At 46.3% G+C, this 22,631-nt stretch overlaps 1 protein-coding gene across 3 annotated transcripts; it reads left to right on the top strand.

Annotated features, from left to right (window-relative positions):
* The first annotated feature begins 306 nt into the window (after positions 1–306).
* On the top strand, positions 307–21,577 carry senp6a (SUMO specific peptidase 6a). Of its 3 annotated transcripts, XM_070987102.1 has the most exons (24): positions 307–444; positions 6,091–6,184; positions 7,207–7,270; positions 8,036–8,142; positions 8,305–8,457; positions 8,941–8,961; positions 11,638–11,708; positions 12,322–12,416; positions 12,556–12,946; positions 14,188–14,426; positions 15,036–15,176; positions 15,327–15,360; positions 15,630–15,818; positions 16,491–16,684; positions 16,957–17,171; positions 17,291–17,407; positions 17,530–17,652; positions 17,743–17,835; positions 17,926–18,263; positions 19,234–19,322; positions 19,433–19,515; positions 19,613–19,681; positions 20,544–20,694; positions 20,794–21,577. In XM_070987102.1, the coding sequence occupies exons 1-24, from the start codon at positions 414–416 to the stop codon at positions 21,028–21,030; spliced, it is 3,339 nt and encodes a 1,112-aa protein (XP_070843203.1). In that variant the 5' UTR covers positions 307–413; the 3' UTR covers positions 21,031–21,577. The 3 variants fall into 3 exon arrangements, with proteins under 3 accessions (XP_070843203.1, XP_070843204.1, XP_070843205.1); XM_070987103.1 differs by lacking the exon at positions 8,941–8,961; XM_070987104.1 differs by lacking the exons at positions 6,091–6,184; positions 8,941–8,961 and having other exon boundaries at positions 321–444.
* The last annotated feature ends 1,054 nt before the right edge of the window (positions 21,578–22,631 follow it).

Raw genomic sequence — 22,631 nt, 5'->3', positions numbered from 1 at the left:
ATATAGTTCATTTCATTTTAATTTGAACTCCTCCTTTATTTTGTTTATTTTTTTTTCTATTTTTAAGGCAGAGGACAGAAATGGAAAATAGTTTTACTGTTGCGTTGTATGATGGAGCTTCCCATCTCTTGAATTTTTTTATTATATTGTCATATTGAAAACTTCTGACGAACCACAATACTGTTGGTATTGTTTCTTGATTTATTTGTATAGTTTGCATTGTTTTATAGATAATATTTGCGCGTTTTCTTTATCAATTTGGGCGGATTTGAAGCAATTATGAACAACATCAACCCAACCTGGCAACACTGATCGGAGCAGCAGCCAGGCAGCCACATAGAGCCGAGCTGCTGCTGCCCAGGGTCGCTTGCTGATGAGCAACACTATCATCTGAGGAGGATCATGGAATAAACATGGCCCACAATAGACGCTTTTTCTTTGAAGGTAAGCTGTGACACTCCGCTCGGCTGCTCCGGGCGGCCAGCAGCCATTTCTCCCGCACACAGCCTTCGGATTCCTGCTTGCCGAGGCAGATTTGGGGTCCTCTGGTGTTACACATAATCGGTCCAAAATATGTGTGGATCCAGAGCGAGTGCACAGTTGGCTAGGCGGCTAACGTTAGCCCCGTAATGCCTGCTGTGGTAACAGGCTCATCCTCAGCTAGTCGGGGTGAAAGGAGCGCTGTCAGGCCGGAGCTGAAGGGGAAGACAAAGCGCTGGCTGGGCGGTCCGGTCCGCTGGATTTTTAAACCGAAACTGGGCTTGCGAGCCTGAGCTAGCCCCGTTAGCGCTGACGTTAGCTGGCTTTGCAATGTGCGAGCTGGATGTAGCGATAGCCGAGACGGGCCTTCCTGCCTTCTGCCAGGCTGCTAGCTGCCACATAACGTTTAAAAATACAGTAAAACACATCAACATCCCAGCAGCAAACACGAAAACATGTCGCGTTGGTCCTGACAACCGACGAGCTGCGCTAGCTCCAAGCTAGCCTGCTAACGTCCTAGCTTCAAATATTAGCCGGCTAACAAAAATAGGCAAAAGATGTCCACGCTAAAAACGTAATTAAATCAAATGAAAACAGCGTTAAAGGGATTTTAGTGAAGGGCTCACCTGCCACCACACAGGTAGAAGAAGAGCAGACTGGGTTAAAGACGTCAGGTATTTGCTGCCTTGCTCAGCGGCTGTGTCATCAGCACAAGGAAGCAGGGCTGAACCGTGTGTGTCAATGCACAGTTAATTTTAGCTTAAACAGTCAGAAAAACAGTTTAAAAGAGTAAAGAAGGTGTTACTGTTTAGAATAATTTTAATCATTTTTTTTAGGAGATGTGCAGCAGTTTTCACACAGTCAACAAATAAAAGACCAAATCAACAATGACTGTATCACAGCCTGATAGATCTTCTTCCTCTGAGCTCCATTAGAGTCCAGAAACCATTAAAAACACATAAATGAGCCTCACTGCCACACTGGCTGACACGTTCCTTCATTACCATGAACACACACACTGTAGTTTATTCTCAGTCAGTCCCACACACACACACCGTCCTGCTAACACAAACATGTGGATTAATCCGCCGCTGGAAATAGTCCCCAGCAAAAGCACTATTTCCTCTTGTTGCAGCTGTTTTTAAAAAGTCTTTCTCAGTTGAATCTGTGTATTTGTGAGGATTTTTTTTTTTAAAGATTTAAAGATTTAGATGTTGGTTTCTTTGTAGATAAAAGAGCTTGGTCTGTACCAGCTCTATATGGAAAGTGTCCTGAGACAACTTCTGTTGTGATTTGGCGCTATACAAATAAAATTGAATTGAATTGAATTGAAATTGAATGTTCGGTTGGAGCCAATGGGCTTGGAGCTGACTGCCACAGACAGGAAGTCTTGCGAAGGATAAATGATAATAACAGCGTTATATCAGTCTAATCTTCCAAAATGCCTAAAGTTAAATTCAAATTCACATCCCTCTAATGAGAAAAGTTACCAGGCTTTTTCATTTCATTGTTTTGACATTTGATGGCAGCTTCCTGTGCTCGGCACTTTTTGATACTCAGCCGATCGGACTCATTCAGTTCATATTGGAGGTTCAGCACAGCCAGCCAGCCTTGTCCTAAAGGATCCCTAACTGCCATCATAAGGTGTCATGAAAGACTTTGTTGTTGCGGGCCTGGTTTCACAAAAGCCAGATGCTGGCAGGGTCAAGTTTCCCCGATGACTGTCGCTTGTAAACTGCAGGTAAATTTGTGCTCATGTGTGGGAAGCCAGACTGATGTGTTATAATTAGCCAAACATGCACATTTTTTGTAATTTTAGTCTTTTTTCAGCATTTATTACATAGGAATAGTTGAGAGCTGGCAGTAAATGAGGTAGAGATGTAAGAAAAGCCGGACTTTAGCTGCTTTTCATTGTTAGTCTCTGAAAAATGTCAAAATTAACAGGAGAGGAAATGATCTCATGTTGCAAATGAGGCGAAAGTGGCCCGAGGGTTGCATTAGGAATCATGTGTTCTGTGATGGATTAACTGCATGTTTAATATATGGATGAGCTGCGTTTCCTCCGAGGGCTGAGTGCAGCTCTGAGTGACAACAAGCTGTTTGGATGTGAGCATCATGTGAGAGTCAAAGCTCCCTTTCAGCTGCGCCAGCGCCGCTCGCTCGCTCGCCTCGCTCCGTTTGGATAAATTGTGTAGTCGTATCTGTCGTCAGAGGTCCCCGATCGTGGATTTGTCCTGCAGGAAATCCGCCGTTACGCCCTCCGCAGACAAAATAAATGGAGCTCAGCAGGATCCTAAACGACTCCTCGCTAACATTATCAGGGCATTTGTTGTGATTTATGAAGCTGGAAAATGGAGCGCCACATGAGTCTCGCTGACTTGACGCCGCGTTCGAGCTGGAAGACGTTGGACCAGGTTTAATTCGGCTCCTGCAGGACTGAGCGACAGAGATCTGCCATCATAATGTGATTTTTGAACTGAAGATGATCTCTCTTGTCGTTTAGAAATGGATCATTCATTAAAAAGTGACCACAGTAAACGCTCACACTCTTCTGCCATTAGTCTCATCTCCTCGCTGTCTGCTAATCCACCTCTGCAGCTGCACGGGAGGCCAGAAGCATTATGTTGGAGGCCGGGAGGAAAATAGGCCGAGACACTTCAAATCTGTTTTTTGGGGACGGAGAGATGCAGCTTTTAAGGCCTGTGTTTAAGCCACACATGCAGGGTGAAATAACAGAAAGCGATTCTCCTACGAGCGAGCTGCAGGTAACGTACCTGCTGGGCTCGCAGCCAGATGTTATCGCGCTTTAACGTGATCATGTAGGTGATGTTTGGGAGGCCGCCGGGCTCGGTTTGTCTTTAAAACAGAGGAGACGTCGTCCAAAACAAAGCCTGTTTGTTACCCACGTGGGTTTCGGTGCGCTTCTTCTCTGTGTTTTGTTCTCGGCTGCTGTTTTTCACGTCACAGATTTCAGTTGATTGTGGGAGAAAATAGGAAGCCGAGGCGTCGTGGGAAAACATTCTCAACCTTCACATCGACATCCAGCAGAGGTTAAAGATCTGTGTGTCGACGTTAGTTTAAAATGCGCAGTTTGAAACGCGTCTTCTTTATCAATATTAACATTATGACGACTTCGAATTGTTCTGTACGCAGAAATTAGCTAATATAAAATCACTTTTTAACACAAGTTCTGCCGTTAACTGAAAAACTGGAAAGCAACGAATTGGAGAGAACAAAGAGGAAAACACAGGAAGCAGCTGTCCGCCTTCGAGCTGCTGCATGTGGAGTTATCAGCGACGTGTTTTCAGCACAAGCTGATTAATTATTGTTGTTGTTCGCTGGTCATAAAATGATCCTCTTTGCACAGTTTGTGCTTTGATAACAGAGCTGCAAAGGTTAGTCAGTTTGAGAAAAGTCCTGCTTTAATTAAGTGTTTTCGGTCAATCAGTTTGAGTAATTTTTTTTAAGGAAAAAAAGGGAAAATTCTCAGATTTTAGCTTCTTCAATGACAGGAAGTTGCATATCTTCCAGTGGAGGACAAAACAAGACATTTGATGACGTCTTTTTGGCCTTTGGGGAACACTAATTGACATTTTCAGCGTTTTCTGACATCGTAAAGGTCAAACAGTCGATCGATTAATCGAGATGGTTCGCTGCAGCCCTGTTTGATGCCCAGTGTGACCCAACACACACACACACGCACACACACACACACACGCAGCGCATTAATACGCTTTTAGCAGGAACTAACAACTTTAAAGTCAGTTTGTGATAAAGGAAAAGTGGAAGCATCGGACCCTCGTCGGGTTTGTTTCGACCCACGGTCAGCTGCTGGGAGCACATGTGCTTTATTCCTCCGCTGTGATTGGCTTAGACGCCCCTCAGCTGTTACTCGTAGAGGACGGTGTCACTTTATGCAGAGTGGTTGAGGTGATGGTTACGTTTTGGCATTGAGGAGGAAATATTGAGACGATATGTGTTTTATCACGCAGCACTTGAAAGCAGCGCATGAATGCATCAGCCAGCTTTAATCAGACCATACTTTGAACTAAGTTTCTACGCCGACTCTTCTGAAGGATAAATAAAAGAACGATGCACGCGTCTCATTGGATGGTGTCAGAGCAGGTTCCTAACGCACAGGAAAATATACGTTTCTCAGCTTTTCAGACAAACCGATCAAACGAAATCAAGGTTCATCTTATAAAGACAGTAAAATTCTTCGGCTGTGTGACTGCGACGATCAGAGGCCGCGTGGGGAGTCGGACCCCTGACAGCGCTGATGTCTTCCTCTTCACCAAACCAAATTCACCTCACATCAGTGACTCTCTGCTCACCTCTCTACCCAGCAGCCCCTGTAGGTAGACGGTGGAGCCTCCTTCTTTCAGGTGGTGGGTTCACACCTCGCCGTCACAGTGGGATCTGTCCCAGACACATTATCTGGATCATAAAACATCCCGTCTTTGCCTCCGTGTTCACACCTGCTGTTTCAAATGTTTCCTCACTGATGCTGGATCTCTGTGGAGGTGGCAGCACATCAGCCCCAGACTCCCTTAAGAAATCAGCGAGTTTTGTGAATTGTTGCATTCGTGGAAACTTTGGTAACTTTGCAAAACGCTTTCTGTGACAAATTCTCATTTATTTGTCCGCTCTTGTAAATTTGGCAAATGTTATACTTCAAGTTAATCTTTTCTTTGTGTGAAAACTGTGTCAGACTGTCCAGTGTGTCGCTCCTCCAGCGTTCAGGCCACTGTGACCACATAAATTACACGCCTCGTTAACAGCAGAGCCGTCGCACAGACTCACCTGTGCACATGCTGTTATTTTCTGCTTTCTGTCGTTTATTTCTCTCCTGCATTGCTTTTTATTCTCCACACAGTTTATGTTCCTTCGCCTTCATGTCACAGAATAAACATGCACACGGTAAATGTAGGTGGAGGCGTTTCATTCGGCTGCTCATTACTGGATTCAGCAGCTGTCCACCTGAACTTTTCTGGATTGGACCGTTTATGCAACACGCTGTTATTCATTAACGCACGTCCCGGTGATACAGAGGGGATGTTTGCACTTTTTTCACGTATCACAAACACTCTGATGGGAGGTGAACACTTGGATAAGCTTGTTTTCCTTTAACCAAGGCCTTTACTTTGGCTCTCACCCCAAAATCTGAATGCTGATAATGACTTGAATGCGATTGACACTGTGATAAAAGCACTGAATGCAGCACTTTTATAGCCGCTCTCATGTCACAGATCATTGGATTTGGTGTTGTAATGATCTATATTTGCAGAAGGATAATGGTATGATTCAATAAATATATTTTTCTATACTTATTGAATATAATCACCAACTAAAAGTTATTAAGTCTGAAAAAACAGATGTGCTTTTGACCAAATTTAGCTGCAGTGAAGTGGAGTGTGTTTTTGTGACGCTGATGCAGGTGAATATTTACAAAATTAGGCAAGGTTCCCTTTTTCTAAATGTCACCAGTTTTCAGATCATCTAGTTGAAACGATCAGGCCTGAAACATGGAAATGGTCATTTCATCTGATGGCTGTGTGTCGCTCCTGTGTCCCTGCACTGATGTCAGTCTGGTTTATTATTCAATCCAAGCCCTGGGTAGGTCAGAGACCAGGCGAGATGGAGGGTACAAGCACAACTGGAGCTTTTCTCTCTCTGGTGACAGTGAAGAGGAAAGGAGACATGAGTAAGCACTTCTCCAGCCCTCGTTTTCAGCGCTGCACTGCATCACTTTTCCACCACACAGCTGCCTCCACACACAGGAGAAGACCCCAGCGACACCTCTGCTGATGAGCAGGCTATTCCCGTCTCTGATGACACACGCGCCGGCCTTTTTCATACAGATCTGTGCGCCCTGCGTCTAAACCCTCCCTCTGTTTTACACGCTGGAGCCTGCTAGGGTTGGACCGATATGCTGGAGAGGTTCCTCCTGCAAACCTGCAGAGAAATGCAGCCTCCTTTGCCCCTTTTTAATTATTTAAAGGGTTTTTCTGCGTTTAATCTGCATTTAAATGTCGTATGGCTACAGCCACTGATCATTTTCTTTATTCATTTAATCTGTTTAAAGTGCCAATCAGTTGTTTAGTCTATACAGTTATTTAGAAAATAGTTAAATTTCATGCTTTTTCCCCACAAACAGTCAAAATGTTCGTCCTGGTAGAGTCTGCATCAAGGTGAAGTCAGTTTTAAAGTAGCACCAACGGTGGAGGAAGTACTCTGATCTTTTACTTAAGTAAAAGTAGGAATACTGCAGTGTAGAAATACTCTGTTACATGTAAAAGGCTTATGTAAAAGTACACAAGTATTAGCATCAAAATTAGACTTTAAGTATCAAAAGTAAACACACTCATTATGAAAATGGCTCTTTTCATAATCACATATATAATTAGAATAGAGTTATTGATGCATTCATGTGTTCATCATGGAGCTCATTGGAATTCATTTCTATTCAATAATAAATGATAAAACTCTTGAACAGAAACAGCAGCTGTAGTTTAAATCCCATATCGGTCAAACTCTAGAATCCACTTTGTCCCCTTAATTATGCAGACGTGCCATTTTCCACACACACACACACACACGCACGCACGCGCACACACACACACACATTAAACAATGTGAAATATGCTGAGTAGATGTGTTGACGTTGAGCGTGCACACAGGAGGCCGACAGTAATCTGTTCTGTTTTGTTTTTTCTTTCCTCTCAGCTCCAGCGTGGTGAGCGTGGAGGAGATGGACAGGCAGCAGCCGACCTCCCCCGAGGAGAAAAAGGTAACCCCCCCCCCCCCCCCCCCCCCCCCCAACCGCCCGTCCTCTGTCTCTCACTCCTGGTAGACGTGACTCCCAGCGGGCTGCAGGGCTCTCCCATTAGCAGCCCCGCAGGCGGAGCCACAGCCCGGCTGGCGCCTGGCGCTGCCGAGCGAAGGCGCCCTACCCCGACGGCGCACGAGCTAAAGCTGCTGGGGAGCTGCGGGACGCCTCATGGGGGCGGCGGCTGCTACTGCTGCTGCTGTGTTTGTTGTTGTTGTTGTTGTTGTTGTTGTTGTTGTTGTTGTTGTTGTTCTGGGGGGGTTGTGAGCAGGTGTTGGGCGTTGGCCTCTGGTTGTTAGTAAAAGATATCATTTACAGTAGATTTAATAATGAACACAGTTTCATGTTTATATTCAGTCCAAGACTTTGGTCCAGGGTGAAATATCTCAACAATGTGCAGCCGCACTAAACAATACATGCTAAATATTAGCATCGTAACATCCTAACTGACCACACTTAACTGTGCTAATGCTATCATGCTAACAACCAAACATGCTAATGTGAACACATAGACATGGCGCTCAGCTGTAGGCTGACACAAATAAATGATTAACCTCTTCAGGGTTACGATGGCGTGAGATTTCCATGGTACAACAACTATATGACAGTTTCACAGTACACAGTATTACACAGTGAGTAGTATTATCAGTTACAGTGAATCGTAATGTTGATGTTTATTCTGAATTGCTCTGGTGACCTTTTGATTGGTGTGTGTCGTCTCTTCAGTCTCCGTCTCTTAGGCACTTCACTTCCTCTGATCCTTTGAGAACGTATGAAAACCGGCCAAATAATCACATGAGGCCTCTGAACAAGCTGGCGCCCAAAAGGCTCAGGTACAGTACGCTAACGCAGTTAAATAAATGAATGGATAAATGGAGGGAAAGCAGGGGAGATGTTTAACTCTCGCACGCTGTCTTATGTTTCCGCTGTAAGTTTGTTTGCATGAGCTCGAAGCGAGTGAACGCACTGTTTGGCTGTCTCTTCCTGTCCCGCAGCGAGGTCCCTCTCACGGTAGCAACGTCCTCCCCCGTCCCCAACAGAAACAACTATTTCATCATCAGTCCGACACCTTCGCAGGGAATCGTTTTACAAGGGCGACACTTTCAGCACACACAGATGCCCTCTGCAATAAGGAAGCCAGTCCAAAGGTAAGACGGGCTGCACGGCTCTCACCTCTCTGCTCTCTTCCTGATTGGTTCAGAGGCACAGCTTAGGAGAAGGAACTTCCTGTTGTTTTCAGATAACCTTCATCCCTCTCAGCTCACATCTCGTCCTCTCTCTGCGGAGGGCTGCAAACCTCTGACCTCACTGGATTTTCTCCGGACGTAACTTTGAGCTCCTGTGTCCTCAGTCTCATTATTTACCTTCACGGAGCCGAACAAGAGGAAACAGAGTTTGTTTTGGATGAGATCAATCTGCGCACACGAGTGTTTAATGTAGTTGAAAGTGGCGTGAATCTGAAGATGTGCTCTGGTTGATTACATCCGTCGCCCGGGTCGACGAGGCTCGGTGGTTTTGAGGTTTGCTTTGAGGAGAATCACTTCAGTTGAAATGTAGGCTGTAAAAAATGAATTATGGCCGAAGAATTAATTGCATTAGTGAGACGTTTCTCTTTGATTTTTATCTTCAAGCAGCCTTGATTTGAAGGAAAGGTAAGGCTTTGATCAGCTGCATCACTGCAGACCGGATCTCATTTCACGCTTCATTCACGTCCCCAGATCGTCGCACATTTCACTCACTTCATGATTTGTTTTGTGCATCAGCAGCACCTCTGTTGACATGCTGTGAGGCCTGATGTCAGTGTGGACTCTCTTCCCTTCATCACGTGTGTTACGATGTGCTTCTTGTGTAAAATTCAGATTATGCTCGACTGTGACAAAACCTGACCGTTCAGGAAGACCTCTGAGCTCTGTGACACAGATCACTGCTTATATACTTCATTAATGCTTCAGTGTTAGTAGAAGCAGGCGCTTACTGACTGTTTTATTCAGATTTTAAAGTTCAATGAGTGCGATGACACGAGCAACTCAATTCACTGACATCTGGACGAGGATTACTGATAAATCAACCTTTATTCCATTTCGTGTGAGAGCTTTCTCGCTAGCTGGAGGTGTTCATCCTGTACCTGAGGTGAAGAAGAAGAGAGAGGGAGAAGAGGAAGAAGGAGAAGAAGAAAAGGGTTAAGAAGAAGGAGAAGAAGAATAGGGTTAAGGAGAAAGAGAAAGAAAAGAAGAGGGAGAGGGAGAAGAAGAAGAGGGAGAGGAAGTGTACACATGTCAAAGCAAAGTTTACGTGGTTGAACCAGGATTAAAAGATGCGACTGCAGTAATTTGGCAAATAAAATCAGATCATTTAAAAAGTGAGAAAGCTAAATGGAATAAAAGTGACGTCAAACTCATGCGTCTGCGCTGCTGCACAGCAGATAAGAAGAAAGCTGAGCGCAGTATTTTTCTAACCTTTATGTAATGTACTTATACACAGTTGATGTTTTATTCTGCTTTGCTCTTTGTAACGCGTGCCGGCTCTAACGACTGCGTTTCCCCGCTGTGGGATCAATAAAGCCTTATCTTTTAATATGTTTCCAGGATTTCTTGAGACCAGCAGGCTATTCCCGTCTCTGATGACACACGCGCCGGCCTTTTTCATACAGATCTGTGCGCCCTGCGTCTAAACCCTCCCTCTGTTTTACACGCTGGAGCCTGCTAGGGTTGGACCGATATGCTGGAGAGGTTCCTCCTGCAAACCTGCAGAGAAATGCAGCCTCCTTTGCCCCTTTTTAATTATTTAAAGGGTTTTTCTGCGTTTAATCTGCATTTAAATGTCGTAGGGCTACAGCCACTGATCATTTTCTTTATTCATTTAATCTGTTTAAAGTGCCAATCAGTTGTTTAGTCTATACAGTTATTTAGAAAATAGTTAAATTTCATGCTTTTTCCCCACAAACAGTCAAAATGTTCGTCCTGGTAGAGTCTGCATCAAGGTGAAGTCAGTTTTAAAGTAGCACCAACGGTGGAGGAAGTACTCTGATCTTTTACTTAAATAAAAGTAGGAATACTGCAGTGTAGAAATACTCTGTTACATGTAAAAGGCTTATGTAAAAGTACACAAGTATTAGCATCAAAATTAGACTTTAAGTATCAAAAGTACTGCGTTTCCCTGCTGTGGGATCAATAAAGCCTTATCTTTTAATATGTTTCCAGGATTTCTTGAGACCAGAACATATGAGAACGTCCAGAACGTCCTGGAGAACCTTTCAGTATAGATTTCATTTCTGGTCTCATGTCAAATCTGACGCGGTGCTCAGTAAGACGTCGTGTTTTCAGTCAGGATATTCGACTTATCGCTGCCGCCTGGCTGATGATTAGCCGGCCTTGGCTCAGCGTGGTGCCTGTGATCTGTCACCTCCAGCGACGTTTGACCCACATCTGCTCACTGTGTTTGCACCAAAACCTCCATAGTCTGCTTTTCATAACAAAAGCTGACGCTCAGTTGATTGTCTCTCCCTCTGAGATTTATCACGTGTGTGTACGTCTTTATTCCTCAAGTCTGATGTTTTTTACATTTTCCTTATGTTCAACAAATCCCATGAAAAAGCCAAAACCATGACTGAATGTATCTAATGAGTACTGTGTGTGTCACAGCCTGATAGATCTTCTTCCTCTGAGCCGTAGAGCCTCATTAGAGTCCAAAAACTAGTAAAAACACACCGATGAGCCACACAGTCACGCACACACACACACACACCATCCTGCTGCCTCAAATACTCACAAGAGCACCAAATGTGGATTCATCCGCCGCTGAAAATAGTCCCCAGCAAATGCTCTGTTCCCTCCTGTTTGAGTGAACATTGTCAAAAAGTACAGTGTGCAGCTGTTTTAGGATTATTTTTTTAAATGAAACTCTATGTTAGTGAGCCATTTTCTGAAGATCATGCGTTTCAGAAGAACCAATGGGCTTTGAGCCGAGAGCCGCAGACAGGAAGTCAGAAGGTTTTGAGAGACGGACGAACACGCTGTTGGTTTTGGTCTGTTCATGAGACTTTTTAATGTTTAAAAAATGTCATTACTACCAGCCAAAGAGGTGGTGGCTGAATTTGGACGTTTAAGGGTCAAATTTGGAAAAAGTAGATCCATTTTTAAGCTTGGAAAATCCTCGAAAGTTTCTTGATCTGAAGCGAAAAGTCTTGCCAGAGAGAGAGACAGTTTCACTTTGGCCAGAAATCATTTCAAAACCTCTCACGTCATATCACAATAAATACAAAAAGTCAGGCCTTGAAAGTCATTGAAAGCTCCTTGAAGAACCACATTGTCTTTTTTTTCCTCTGGCAGAAATGACTTTTCCACCACGGAGCAGGCGGGAGAAGTGGACAGCATCATCCTCACCTGTCCAGAGATCCCAGGTAGAGTTCACAGCTCGCCAAACATCACGCTGCGTGTGTGTGTGTGTGCACGTGCATGTGTGTGTTTGGCTTTGGCTTGTGTACACAGCATCTGTGGGAAAAGTGTGTGTCTGCAGGATGAGCACTGATGAGTATCTTTGTATTTGTGGAAAGTGTGTGTGTGTGTTTGTGTGTGTGTGTGTGTGTGTGTGTGTGTGTGTGTGTGTGACAGCCAGCAGCGTCTGCAGGGCTGCAGATCTGAACCTCCTCCCTGCTCCTGCCAGCAGAGGAGGAGATCTCAGGCCTCCCACATTAATCCTCAAAGCTCCCGGCCGAGGGGGGAGAGCTTATGAGTCACTGGCTGCGTTAATAAAGGCTGTCTAACCGACACAACTCCCCAAACACAGAAAAAAAACGGATGATTTTGGGGAAAAAATAAAAAAGGAAAGTAAAGGTGACCTTGGAGGCAGTTTTTCTGTCATCAGCCTGTTCGCTCACTGTGTTTCTTTTTTATTTTAGAAGATTAAAATGTGAGTAAAAGGAGGCTGTGGTGGCTGAGAGAGGTGTGAAATATGAATAGAATAAATAAGAATAAGTGATTTTGTCTTAATCCTTTCGTTGTTTAACGTTTCAGAAGAGGGAAGCGTGAACATAAAGCGTCGCATCCAGCAGAAGAGGAAACCGTTGGAGGACTGCTGTAGTTTTCCTTCGCAGGTCAAAGCAGCAGAGGTGAGAGAAGCCCTGCAGAGTACAGCTCGTAACGCAGAGTGCACGATGATCTGATCTGGGTTTGATTGCTGAATAGACAGTTCTTCCAGCTCGTTGTGAATCCATGAATCCAGAGTCATCAGCTGTTTTTCTTTGGCAGCCTCTCCGGCCGACCGTCTACCACACAGTATGCAGGAAGTGCAACAAGCCGAGCGAGGACAGCAGCAAGTGTCAGAACTGCGGGAGCGGCCCGACGCTGTTGCCCTGTCAGCAGGCCACGCTGTCGTCCCCCACCCCCCGACCCCCCATCCGATCCCAGCCCTCCCCCAGACCGAACAGCCTGCAGCAGAACTTCTACAAACCGGTGACGACCATGAGGGCACCCCGCGGGGAGACTCTGCCGATACGGATCACGAGCACCAGGGGAACCCTGCCGCCCCTGAACAACAGCAGGCCCCCCCTGTTGGCCGGGACGTCGAGCTGCTGCGCCGCCAGAAACCCCCCCAAGGGGACGGGGACAGCGGCCCGGCAGCACGAGCTCAATGACCCCAGTGAGTAAAAGACAGGTTAAACAGTAGCAACAGTCCCAGCAGGGTGAAGGCCAGTTATGTACGATAACAAAAGCTGCTCATCGCAGCAGGCAGACGTAAGCCCATCATCATCATCATCATCATCATCATCATCAACAACACTAAGTGACCTGCTGTCAAGCTGAGGGTTAAAGCTGAAGTGCCTCTAACATCTACAACAGCAAAGTTCTTCACGTCTCTCTAGAACAGTTTAACAAGGCAGCAACAACAAACAGCGACGGGATGGAGCCGAAAGATGTGAAGGAGAAGAATGAGGGTTGAAAATAGAGTTCACTGTACGTAGGGCCTGCAGAAAAGACTGATAGAATCGAGGAATTTGATTATAAAAACAGAATCAGCTGTAAATCAGCCCTAATTACTGCATGTCTCATAGTGTATAATTGTCTATCTATGAACAAAGACTGGGCTCTGTCCTCCCGGGCAGGCTCATAACGTGCTCGTCGGCGGTCAGCTGGGCGGCGGCTGCAGTCTTTGACAGGAGAGGAGGTGGTCATGACGCATTTTACCAAAAGGAGGGTGGCGCTTTAAAAATACAGCAGCACGTTACACAAAGTCAGCAGTGAGCTGAAACATCTGGAGGAGTGTTGGTGCAGATCGGGAGTGGAGACGATCTGGGATTCAGCTTATCGCTGTTTTCATGTTTTCAGAGCCAGACTGAAGGGTTTCTGTCAGGGTTTCTGTTTAAAAAAAAAACCAAAACTTTCTGTGTTAAGAAAATGTAAATACCTGAAAAATCTACATCATCAAACTGAGCTTTGTCCGCAGTGGTGTGACACCAGCAGGTATAGAAAGGCGTAGCTGCCACTGAATGCAGCATATAGCTGTTTCTATCATCTGACAGTATATTTACTCTCCTAATGTTGTTATTTAAATAATGTTTTTATTCAAATTTGCTTTTTATTTATTGACTCATACTAAATACAACAAACATCAGTCAAAGATCCTTTCTGTTTAACCAGAAACAGCCATAATAACGCTCTCACCAAAGCCACCAGACTCCATTCACAAAAACAGCAATTTAAGCATGGAAAACGAATTTCATGCAAACTCAACAGAAACAAAATAAAACCCATCACCAGCTCTAGTTTGGTTGAAATGCATCTTAAATCACAGAGTTAGATGGGAAAGAAATCCAGAGAAGAGCGAGAAATACGCAAGTATTAGTGAGTATTTGAACAGCTTCTCTGACGTTTCCTCCCCAGTCGTCCTGTCCAGCGATGACGAGGAGGACGCCGACAACGCCAGCACGGGAAGCGCCAACAGACTCGACAGCGTTTCCCCTCGACCCGCAGACTCCGCTCACTCCTCGCCGGCGCCCTCTGGAGGCAGAGTGGAGGCTGCGGTGAAGAGCGCCGGAGAGCAGGACGAGCTGAACGCCGCGTTCTTCGAAGACGTCAACATGAAGATCACGATACCGCGGAGGGCCCGCATGAAGGATCAGGTGAGAGGAGATCCCGCCGACCTCAGCCGGCTGGGAACGCTGTGAAATGAGAGCTGAGCTTAATATTTTTTATTTCCAGACGTAACCATTCATGGCCGTAATAAACCTGTCTGATGGTGTTTTTCCACAGACTGCCTGCTTTAATCTGACCAAGCTGTGAAAATGACGACGAAGCTGTTTTTGATCTGACAACTTTAGTGTTTACACCTTCACATATCGGCCTCATCAGCTGTGATAAAACGCTGAGGCAAACAGAGCATTTCCTCCTGCCCCTTCACATTAAAAGCTTTCCACCAGCTGGAGGAAATGCAGCGTGTTAGCTGAACTTCAGTCTGTCGCTCGTAGCTCGGCCTGGAAAGAGTAACTCCACCCAGTGTAAACTAGGCCAGCAGGTGCTGCGCTGAAGTGAAACACGTCTGCAGGCAAAACAAAGAAGCACAGAGTGACGTGAAGCTCGATATATTCGATGCAGCGTTTCACTGGGACGACCTCGAGTACGATAAGTGCTTTCAGTCTTTAGAGAGCTCGGTATGGAAACTCTGCCACACTGAGCCAGAAAGCAGGAGAATCCATTTACTAATCCAGTTACTACTTTTTTTAAATCTGCAGTTTGGGAATCAGCCCCCGGAGCCGTTCTCACCGAAGACGAAGAAGCCCAAAATCATGTCCAACAAGTGCGACAGCATCATACTGGAGTGTCGGAGTGTGAGAGTAGGAACGCTACGCAGGATGGTGACGAAGCCCGTCATCGTGAGTACTTGGCTGTGTTTCAGCAGGTCGAGCCACATGCGACCCAATAACAAGCTCCTGCGCTGAGCGGAGGGATCGGGTCATTTTAAAGTCTCGCGTGATGAACGTGACGTCCCCGATAACGTCCGGTCTTTGTTCTTCGTCTTTCAGTTTTCCATTGACCACATCCAGCTGGAGACTGAAGGTAAGACCCAGCAGTGGTGAATTCAGTGTGTGCAGAGCTGCTGGATCAGGCCTCAGTGGAGGGCGCTTACCGTCCGTGCTGGTCAGCGGAGATTCACACACTGTGGCAGCTTAAAGAACTGAAAATATGGAAAATCCCAGAAACACCAGCAAGAAATTAGAGCCTAATGTTGTTTTACTTAAACCTGATTCCCGTGTCAAACACAGCAGCAGTGTCGCTCCATCGTGGTGTTTTGTTGTTTTGAGTTGTCATTGTGTGTTTGTCCTCAGGTCCGGAGCTCAACAGCATAGAGAAGGTCTGCCTTCAGTCGTCGGAGCTGATCAGCTGCGAGTGGTGCAGCGTCCGGAAACTTCCGGTCTTGTTCTTCCAGACGACTCCGGAGGAGTGCGTCCGCCTGCGAACGCAGCTCAACATGTCCAAGGAGACGGGAGACCAGTGGTACGACTGTGCCGGAGACCGTGAGTACAGAAGTGCACAGACACAGTAAATCTAATAAGTTCAGCATCCTCACTGCTTTGCTGACGTCACAGCTCGTTGTTCTGATTCACAGCAGAAATACATTCAGGAGCCGCGTTTGTATAGAAGAGGCAGGCGTAGATGAAGGCAGCTGATAAAAGAGGATGTTTGTGCTGCTTTAAGTCTCAAATGAACAGACTGAAGATCTTAAATGTAGTAAAACGATGTCATGAACGAACCCTCCGAGATGTTTCGTCCTGTTGTCAGTCTGTGCTGCGGAAAGTTCATTCAGACAGCAGTCTTGAATATTCATCGTTTCTGCTCGGCTGGACGGAGCCGGGCTTCACGTCCTGTGGAGTTAATATCCTGCTCTCCTTTTACTCATTCTGCCAACTTCATTTCACAGTCTGAATTAGCTGCAGTGCGTTCAAGCAGAAACAGAAGTGTTTCCTTTAGCGTTACCAGTAAAATATACGTCTAGAGAGAGAGATTACAGAGACGTCTGCAGCGTCACAGCAAAGAGCCTGATGTCAGCATGATGACAGATTTCAGTTTCAGCAAAAATCTACAGGTTTTATGTGTTATTTCAGTCAGACTAATTGCAACGGAAATACATTTGATGCCTGTTAACTGAAGCTGTAAAATCATTCGGACGTCTCTCGTTGTGCCGTCAGAGTCAGACGAGAAGTACATCGTTTTGATCTTCGAGAACGGTCTGGTGATGAAGGAGCAGGTGATCCTGGAGGACATCCTGGGCGAGATCGGCCGCAACAACAACCTCAGCAACTTCCCCGCCAAGCTGCCCTTCGAGGAGGCCAACATCCGATTGGTCAACTACAACAAGGCCTCGAAGCAGAAGGAGGAGAAGGTGAGCGCGGAGGCACCGGTCCGTGTCGAGTCAGCAGCTCAATCGATACTTGCTCGTTCATTTGCTTTGAAACTCCCAAGCTGAGCCCACAGAGCGCTGCGTGTATGTTAAGACCTTTTATTAATGTCCTCCAAACCCTTCACCGCATACGTGACATGAGTCTGGACAGACGTGGACGTAAGCTGCAGCTCGATTGGTTGGCGCAGGCGGACGACCACGAGGCGCTCATTCTGCTGTTCTTCCTCACAAACGCCTGCTGTGTCTGTCTGCAGGTGAAGTCGGTGCAAGTTTCTCCCAAAATCACCCACGTCTCCCCGGCTGCCAAGGTGTCCCCGGTCAGCAAGGTCTCGCAGGTGACCGCGGTGACCCCGGTCGCCATGCCCGTGCGCACACGGATGGCCACCCGCCAGCAGACCAGCGCCTACTATGAAGAAGAAGACGAGGACATGACTGACCTCCAGCCCACCTTCTCGGGACCAATCATCAAGTGAGTGTTGGCTGGAGTGATGGAGTCAGCGCGACGCAGCTCCACCCAGTGGAGAGGAGCGGTAGTGCTGCTGGTGCTGCAGACCCAGTGTGACGGCGCTGTTGGTGTTTGTCTTCCAGGTTAATGGTGTACCCCCCTCCTCCAGCCAAAGGCGGCATATCAGTCACTAATGAAGACCTCCACTGCCTTAATGATGGAGAATTCCTCAACGACGTTATCATAGACTTTTATTTAAAGTAAGTTTTTGATTGATTTCCTCTGATGACGCAGGTGTTGAACTACACAAAGACAAAGAGTTTATTGTCTGTGCTGTAGCTTTCATACTGAAACGAGTCCTTCTGGTGTCTTTGTGTTTTAGATATTTAGTTTTAGAGAAATTGAAAAAAGAAGATGCACAAAGAATCCACGTGTTCAGCTCCTTCTTCTACAAGAGGCTGAACCAGAGGGAGCGGAGGAGCGTCCCAGACACGACGAACCTGCCGTGAGCGTCCGCCACAGCACGCTTCTCCTCCGCGATACGTTCACAAGTTTCTGCTGTTACATGCTTCAATCTTTGGTTTCCATTTTCCAGAATCCAGAAAAGGAAGCACAACAGGGTGAAGACGTGGACTCGGCACGTGGATCTGTTCCAGAAGGACTTCATTTTTGTTCCCATCAACGAGTCGTGAGTCTTCACATCACATCACATCACATCACAGAACTTGAATTCTGCTCTTGAGCTTTCTGTAACTGGTCTGAACTCCTGTTTTGTCAGAGCTCACTGGTACTTAGCCGTCATCTGCTTCCCGGGCCTCAAGGGTCCGGTGTACGAGCAGAACCCGCTGTTCCACGTCCCGTTCCCAGCCTTGGCCGCAGAGCCGCCGTCAGAGGAGAGCATCCCAGACCACTGTCGTCCTCTGTCCCCGGACAGAGACGGGCTGGACAGCTGCTCAGAGGACCCGTCCCCCGGCGTCCCCGAGGCGTCCGCGGAGGGTCAAACCGACGGCGACCCCGCCAAGGACAGCGCAGCCTTCACAGAGGGGGGTCAGGAGCCTTCCAGCGCCCCCGCAGCACCAGGCAGCGGCCAGGCCGACGCAGAGCAACAATACACAAGTGAGTCACTGACGTTTAACTGGCAGAGTTCAAAGAGCCGACAGAGTCTGAAGCAGCACGTCAGTCGTCTGGTCTGATTTATAATGTTGTTTAGGTTCTGTCTGATGAGAGACGTCCTGATTTCAGTTTATCTGAGTCATTCTACGGTGCAGGAGCTTGTCATAACGCCTTCTCATCCACGCCGTCTGTGGAGCTCAAAGACATCAGCAGATGAAGTCAAATCTCCGCCGTGTACCCTGCGTCTGAAGTGCCGTTTGATGGCGAATCAGGACGTCAAATCCCTCAAACTTTAGATGCTCGTAAAGTCAAACAGGTGTACAGGAAATACCTGAGAAGGTGTGACTGTCTGCCTGAGAGACCCAGTGAACCTCCACCAGTGCACCGGCCTGGAGGGACACAAGGGGACCACGTGTTTGGGTTGTCCACACATTCAGCCTCTCTGAGACAAAGTGGGACCCTTAATGTGAAGGATCCTTCCATAAGCTTCATATAGGACACAGATTGGACACAGTCCAGACTTTTTTAGAATCAGGGTTGTAGAAGAAGACAAACACTGGATGAAACAGGATTTTCACTTCAGGGAAAAAGACACTGATGAAGTTTTTTCCTCCCTTTGACTGAAACATCAGGCAGTACTGCTGCGCACTGAGCTGATGTTAGCTGTTAGCAGAAATTCTGAAAAGCAATAAGCAAACGTCGATGTGGTGAAAGGGATCGTGTTCGGCTCTCAGACCTTCCTTTCCGTAATCGCTCCATCAAAGAGCTTAAAGTCAGTTCCTGTTACTTCGCTCTGCCTGCGAGCTGATGGCCGTGCTGCGGTGAGACAAATGGATGAGTCGAGTGGACGGAGACGATCCAGTCCAACAAATCCTGCTTTGTCTCTGATGAACAACAGAGAAATCACTTTGAGGAACACGTTATCTACAAAAGCCAAGAGCACATTGATGATGTTATTTCTTGTGATTTTTAGGCGAGTTGCACAGAATCAGTGTTTGCTACGGTTCAGGAAAAGGAGACGACGACACCTTCACCTTCTCTGATGACCAAAGCTCCGGTCAGGTGCTCAACTCTCTTTACTTCTTAGACGTGATGGGGCTCGTTTGTCTGTTAATCAGCCCTGAATAAGCTGGGGGAATTGTAGTTCATGTTGGTGAATGTTGTGCCTGCAGGATGACTGCAGCGAGGATGGGACTGAAGACACTCTCAGCTCTGAGGCCTCTGCTTTGGCCTCCAAACAAAGCCTCTGCAAACAGTGAGTAGATGCACTTCTGGCTTTTCGCCTGCAGGTGGCAGCACTGTTCAGAGGAAACGTTTGTGGTAATCACTTCGTTTTTTTCTGTCTCCTTCAGGCCTTGTATCCTCATCATGGACTCCCTGCGAGGTCCGGCCAGGTCGACGGTGGTGAAAACTCTGAGAGAGTGAGTGTCTGCTGCTGCGCCTGATAGCTTTTACAAACAGAGACTCCACAGAGGATGTTAGAGGCTCGATTTTAGAGTTTCTGCTGCTTTTTCTGATTCAATCAAGCAGTGGCTCCCAACCTTTTTCGTATGCATGAACCGATAAGTGATTTTCACTTCTCAGATTATTTCATCTGAATGTTTTTTATAAACCTTGAAGGGATCAAACCATCCAGCATCTCACAAGAAGTCATTGTAGAAGAGACATAATTGGTGAACCAGAGATGGATTATTTTTGACATCCCATTAATCATGTCAGGATCTCAGCTCCTACATGTTGGGAGTCAGTGTGGAGCAGAGGGTGGGCTGAAGGCGCAGGAGGGTTGATCAAGGATTTGCAGTGTCCATAAGTCTTAAAATCATAGAAAAGAAATGCAAGAACTCCAGAACTCACCTGAGAATCGGCACATTTTAAGCTTTTCTTCAGTATCGAAGTAATCCAGTGATAGTTGTCTGTACATAAATGAGTGCAGTGCACATAGAGAGTGTTTGCACTTGCAGACTTCCTCCACCGGTGAACATCCAGAGAATGGGCGTTAAGATGGTGGAATCGACAGGTACCTGTTTGTTCACCTGGACAATAAGCTGGACTGGACTAACACAAACACACTATACAAGAAAGTTCCACAACTTTTTTCTCCATCAATGGAGCGACGCCATCACTGCAGAGCAGCTACAGTTTGATGATGGATCAGTGATGACTGTTACACCTGGATGAGTTCAGAATTTAGCTTCCAGATAACTGGATTTCATTTGGGGAATCAAACAGATCCCTCGGCTTAACTTTGATTGGTGACTGAGACGGAGTGTGTGTTTGTTTTAGGTACCTGGAGGTGGAGTGGGAGGTGCGTAAAGGGACTCAGCGGAGCTTCGGGAAGGATGTGATGAAGGGCTCCAGCCCACGTGTGCCTCAGCAGGATAACTTCAGCGACTGTGGAGTTTACATCCTGCAGTATGTGGAGAGCTTCTTCGAGGTGAGAGCAGGAAGTCGAAGCACGTTGTTAAACACCTTCCACTCTGCTTTTTGTTTCCTTGTCATCTTCATCCTAAATGTCTCTTGTCTCCTGAACCAGAATCCAATTCCCAGTTTTCATCTGCCGGTGAATCTGTCCGAGTGGTTTCCTCAGCAGCGGATGAAGACGAAGCGTGAGGAGATCAAGGAGCTGATCCTGAAGATCCAAGAGCAACAAGAACTGGATAAGAAGGAGCCCGACCGGGTCGAGGCTCCACCCAGCTCTCCCGAAGAGCCTGAGATCGAAGAGACTTCTGGGTCGAAGGGCCAGCTGCCAAACTTACCCATCAGCCCCTGAAACACCCCCCTCCTCCTCCTCCTCCTCTCCCCGTCACTCCCAGGCCCAGCGGGGGGGCCGAACCTGATTGTACGCTGCTGGTTTCACTTAAACATGTCTGAAACGATCCTTAACTCCCTCCATTAACCACAGACATCAAACACACCTTTAAATTTGTATTGAATAAAACATTAACTGTAAATATGCCGGAGTTTTTCCGCTGCCTTTGTAATTTACTGCTTCATGACGCAGTCATGAAGTGGCCCATTAAGTTATGTTTTCATAGATGTTCTCTTCTCCAGGAGGATCTGTGCGGAAGATACTGTTGCGCTCTTGCATCGTTATTTTCTATGCTTTAGTTGTGTAGAGGAAGACAAAGACTATAAAGACATAGAGCAAGTTGCTGTTATTTGTAAGTCAACAATCCACCTGTCTGGAAAAAACAAACTGTTCCGGGAAAGTCGACTTCCAGCTCACGAGTCACATACGTAGTTGAGTTCTTGTTGTGTCTCTTCGATGTGGCGTGGATGAACTTTCAGCATTAAAAGCGACTCTAGATGCAAGAGCACTTCCTTTGCTGTAGGTTTTTATTTGTGCTGTGTGCCAGCGGGTAGTTTTGTACAGAAATAAGACTGTGTGTGTGTGTGTGTTTGTGTGTGATTGTAAGTTGCTGCACAGGTCTGGAAAAGCCTTGAATACAGGTGATTATTCCAGGTCCTGACACGCTTCGATAAAAGACGCAGTTTTGACGCAATCAACGCGTTTTCAAAAAAAGAGAAAGTGCTTCATGTAACAGAAGAATTAAGAGTAAACGTGTACACTGCAGAGCACAAATGTTGTAATGATGGTGAATTTTAGAAGTTTTTCACTGTTGCTCGATCACTTCAGAAGCTGCAGATGAAACTGTACCTGTGGCTCAGTGTAAATCCACCTGCTGCGTCACCTGAATGCCTCTAAAGGTGTCATGTCTGAGATTTGAGTTAAACCTGCTGCTGGTTTGAGGCCAATTCGAGCTATAAATCCAGTTAAAGTGTGAGTTTTTTGCTGCTGCGTTACTGTACAGCAGTTGCAGGGAAAAATGCATCTTAAAATTATATCATGTGAGTAATTATAACTGTAATAATAATTATCATCATGTGTGATAATTCTTCAGTCTGTGACGTCGTCTGCTGAACGCTTAATTTCCTGGAACAACAGCTAAGATAGTCAGATGCTAAGCGACTTTTAGAAATTAAAGCTGAAAACAAAACTAAAACTACAGTGAGCAGCTGTTGTAGGAAATAACTGAGCTTTTTTTTTATTTTTTATTTTTAAAGCTTTACACTGTCGAGAGGAACCAATGGGAGCTGAGAGCCTCAGACAGGAAGTCAAAGTGTTGAGAGACCACTAGTCTGAACATCATCTCATGAAGGACTAAACTCTCCTGAGCGCCTCATTCCAGGTGTGTTTGAAAAGTGGCATCAGTTAAATGACTGTCATGTAGGTGCAGACAGGTGTGCTGTCTTTAAAGGGCAGGTGTGTCTCATGCTGTCACAGGTGCTTTGTTATGAAATGCGGCTCTCGGCTTTCAGTCTGGTGTTCAGTGACTTATTCTTCAGACAGAGGGCTTACCCAGAGTTAAG

This window comes from Chaetodon trifascialis, chromosome 19 (genome assembly GCF_039877785.1).
Source record: "Chaetodon trifascialis isolate fChaTrf1 chromosome 19, fChaTrf1.hap1, whole genome shotgun sequence".
Classification (NCBI taxonomy): Eukaryota; Metazoa; Chordata; class Actinopteri; order Chaetodontiformes; family Chaetodontidae; genus Chaetodon; species Chaetodon trifascialis.
The sequence above is the reverse complement of the archived record's forward strand: the minus strand, read 5'-3'. Positions and strand labels throughout refer to the sequence as shown.

Excerpts from the sequence above, each read along its gene's own strand:
- senp6a (XM_070987102.1), top strand. The coding sequence starts at position 414 with ATGGCCCACAATAGACGCTTTTTCTTTGAAG. Across the intron at positions 12,417-12,555 it reads CGCAGGTCAAAGCAGCAGAG|CCTCTCCGGCCGACCGTCTA; the intron begins GTGAGAGAAGCC and ends TTTCTTTGGCAG. Across the intron at positions 12,947-14,187 it reads GCACGAGCTCAATGACCCCA|TCGTCCTGTCCAGCGATGAC; the intron begins GTGAGTAAAAGA and ends TTTCCTCCCCAG.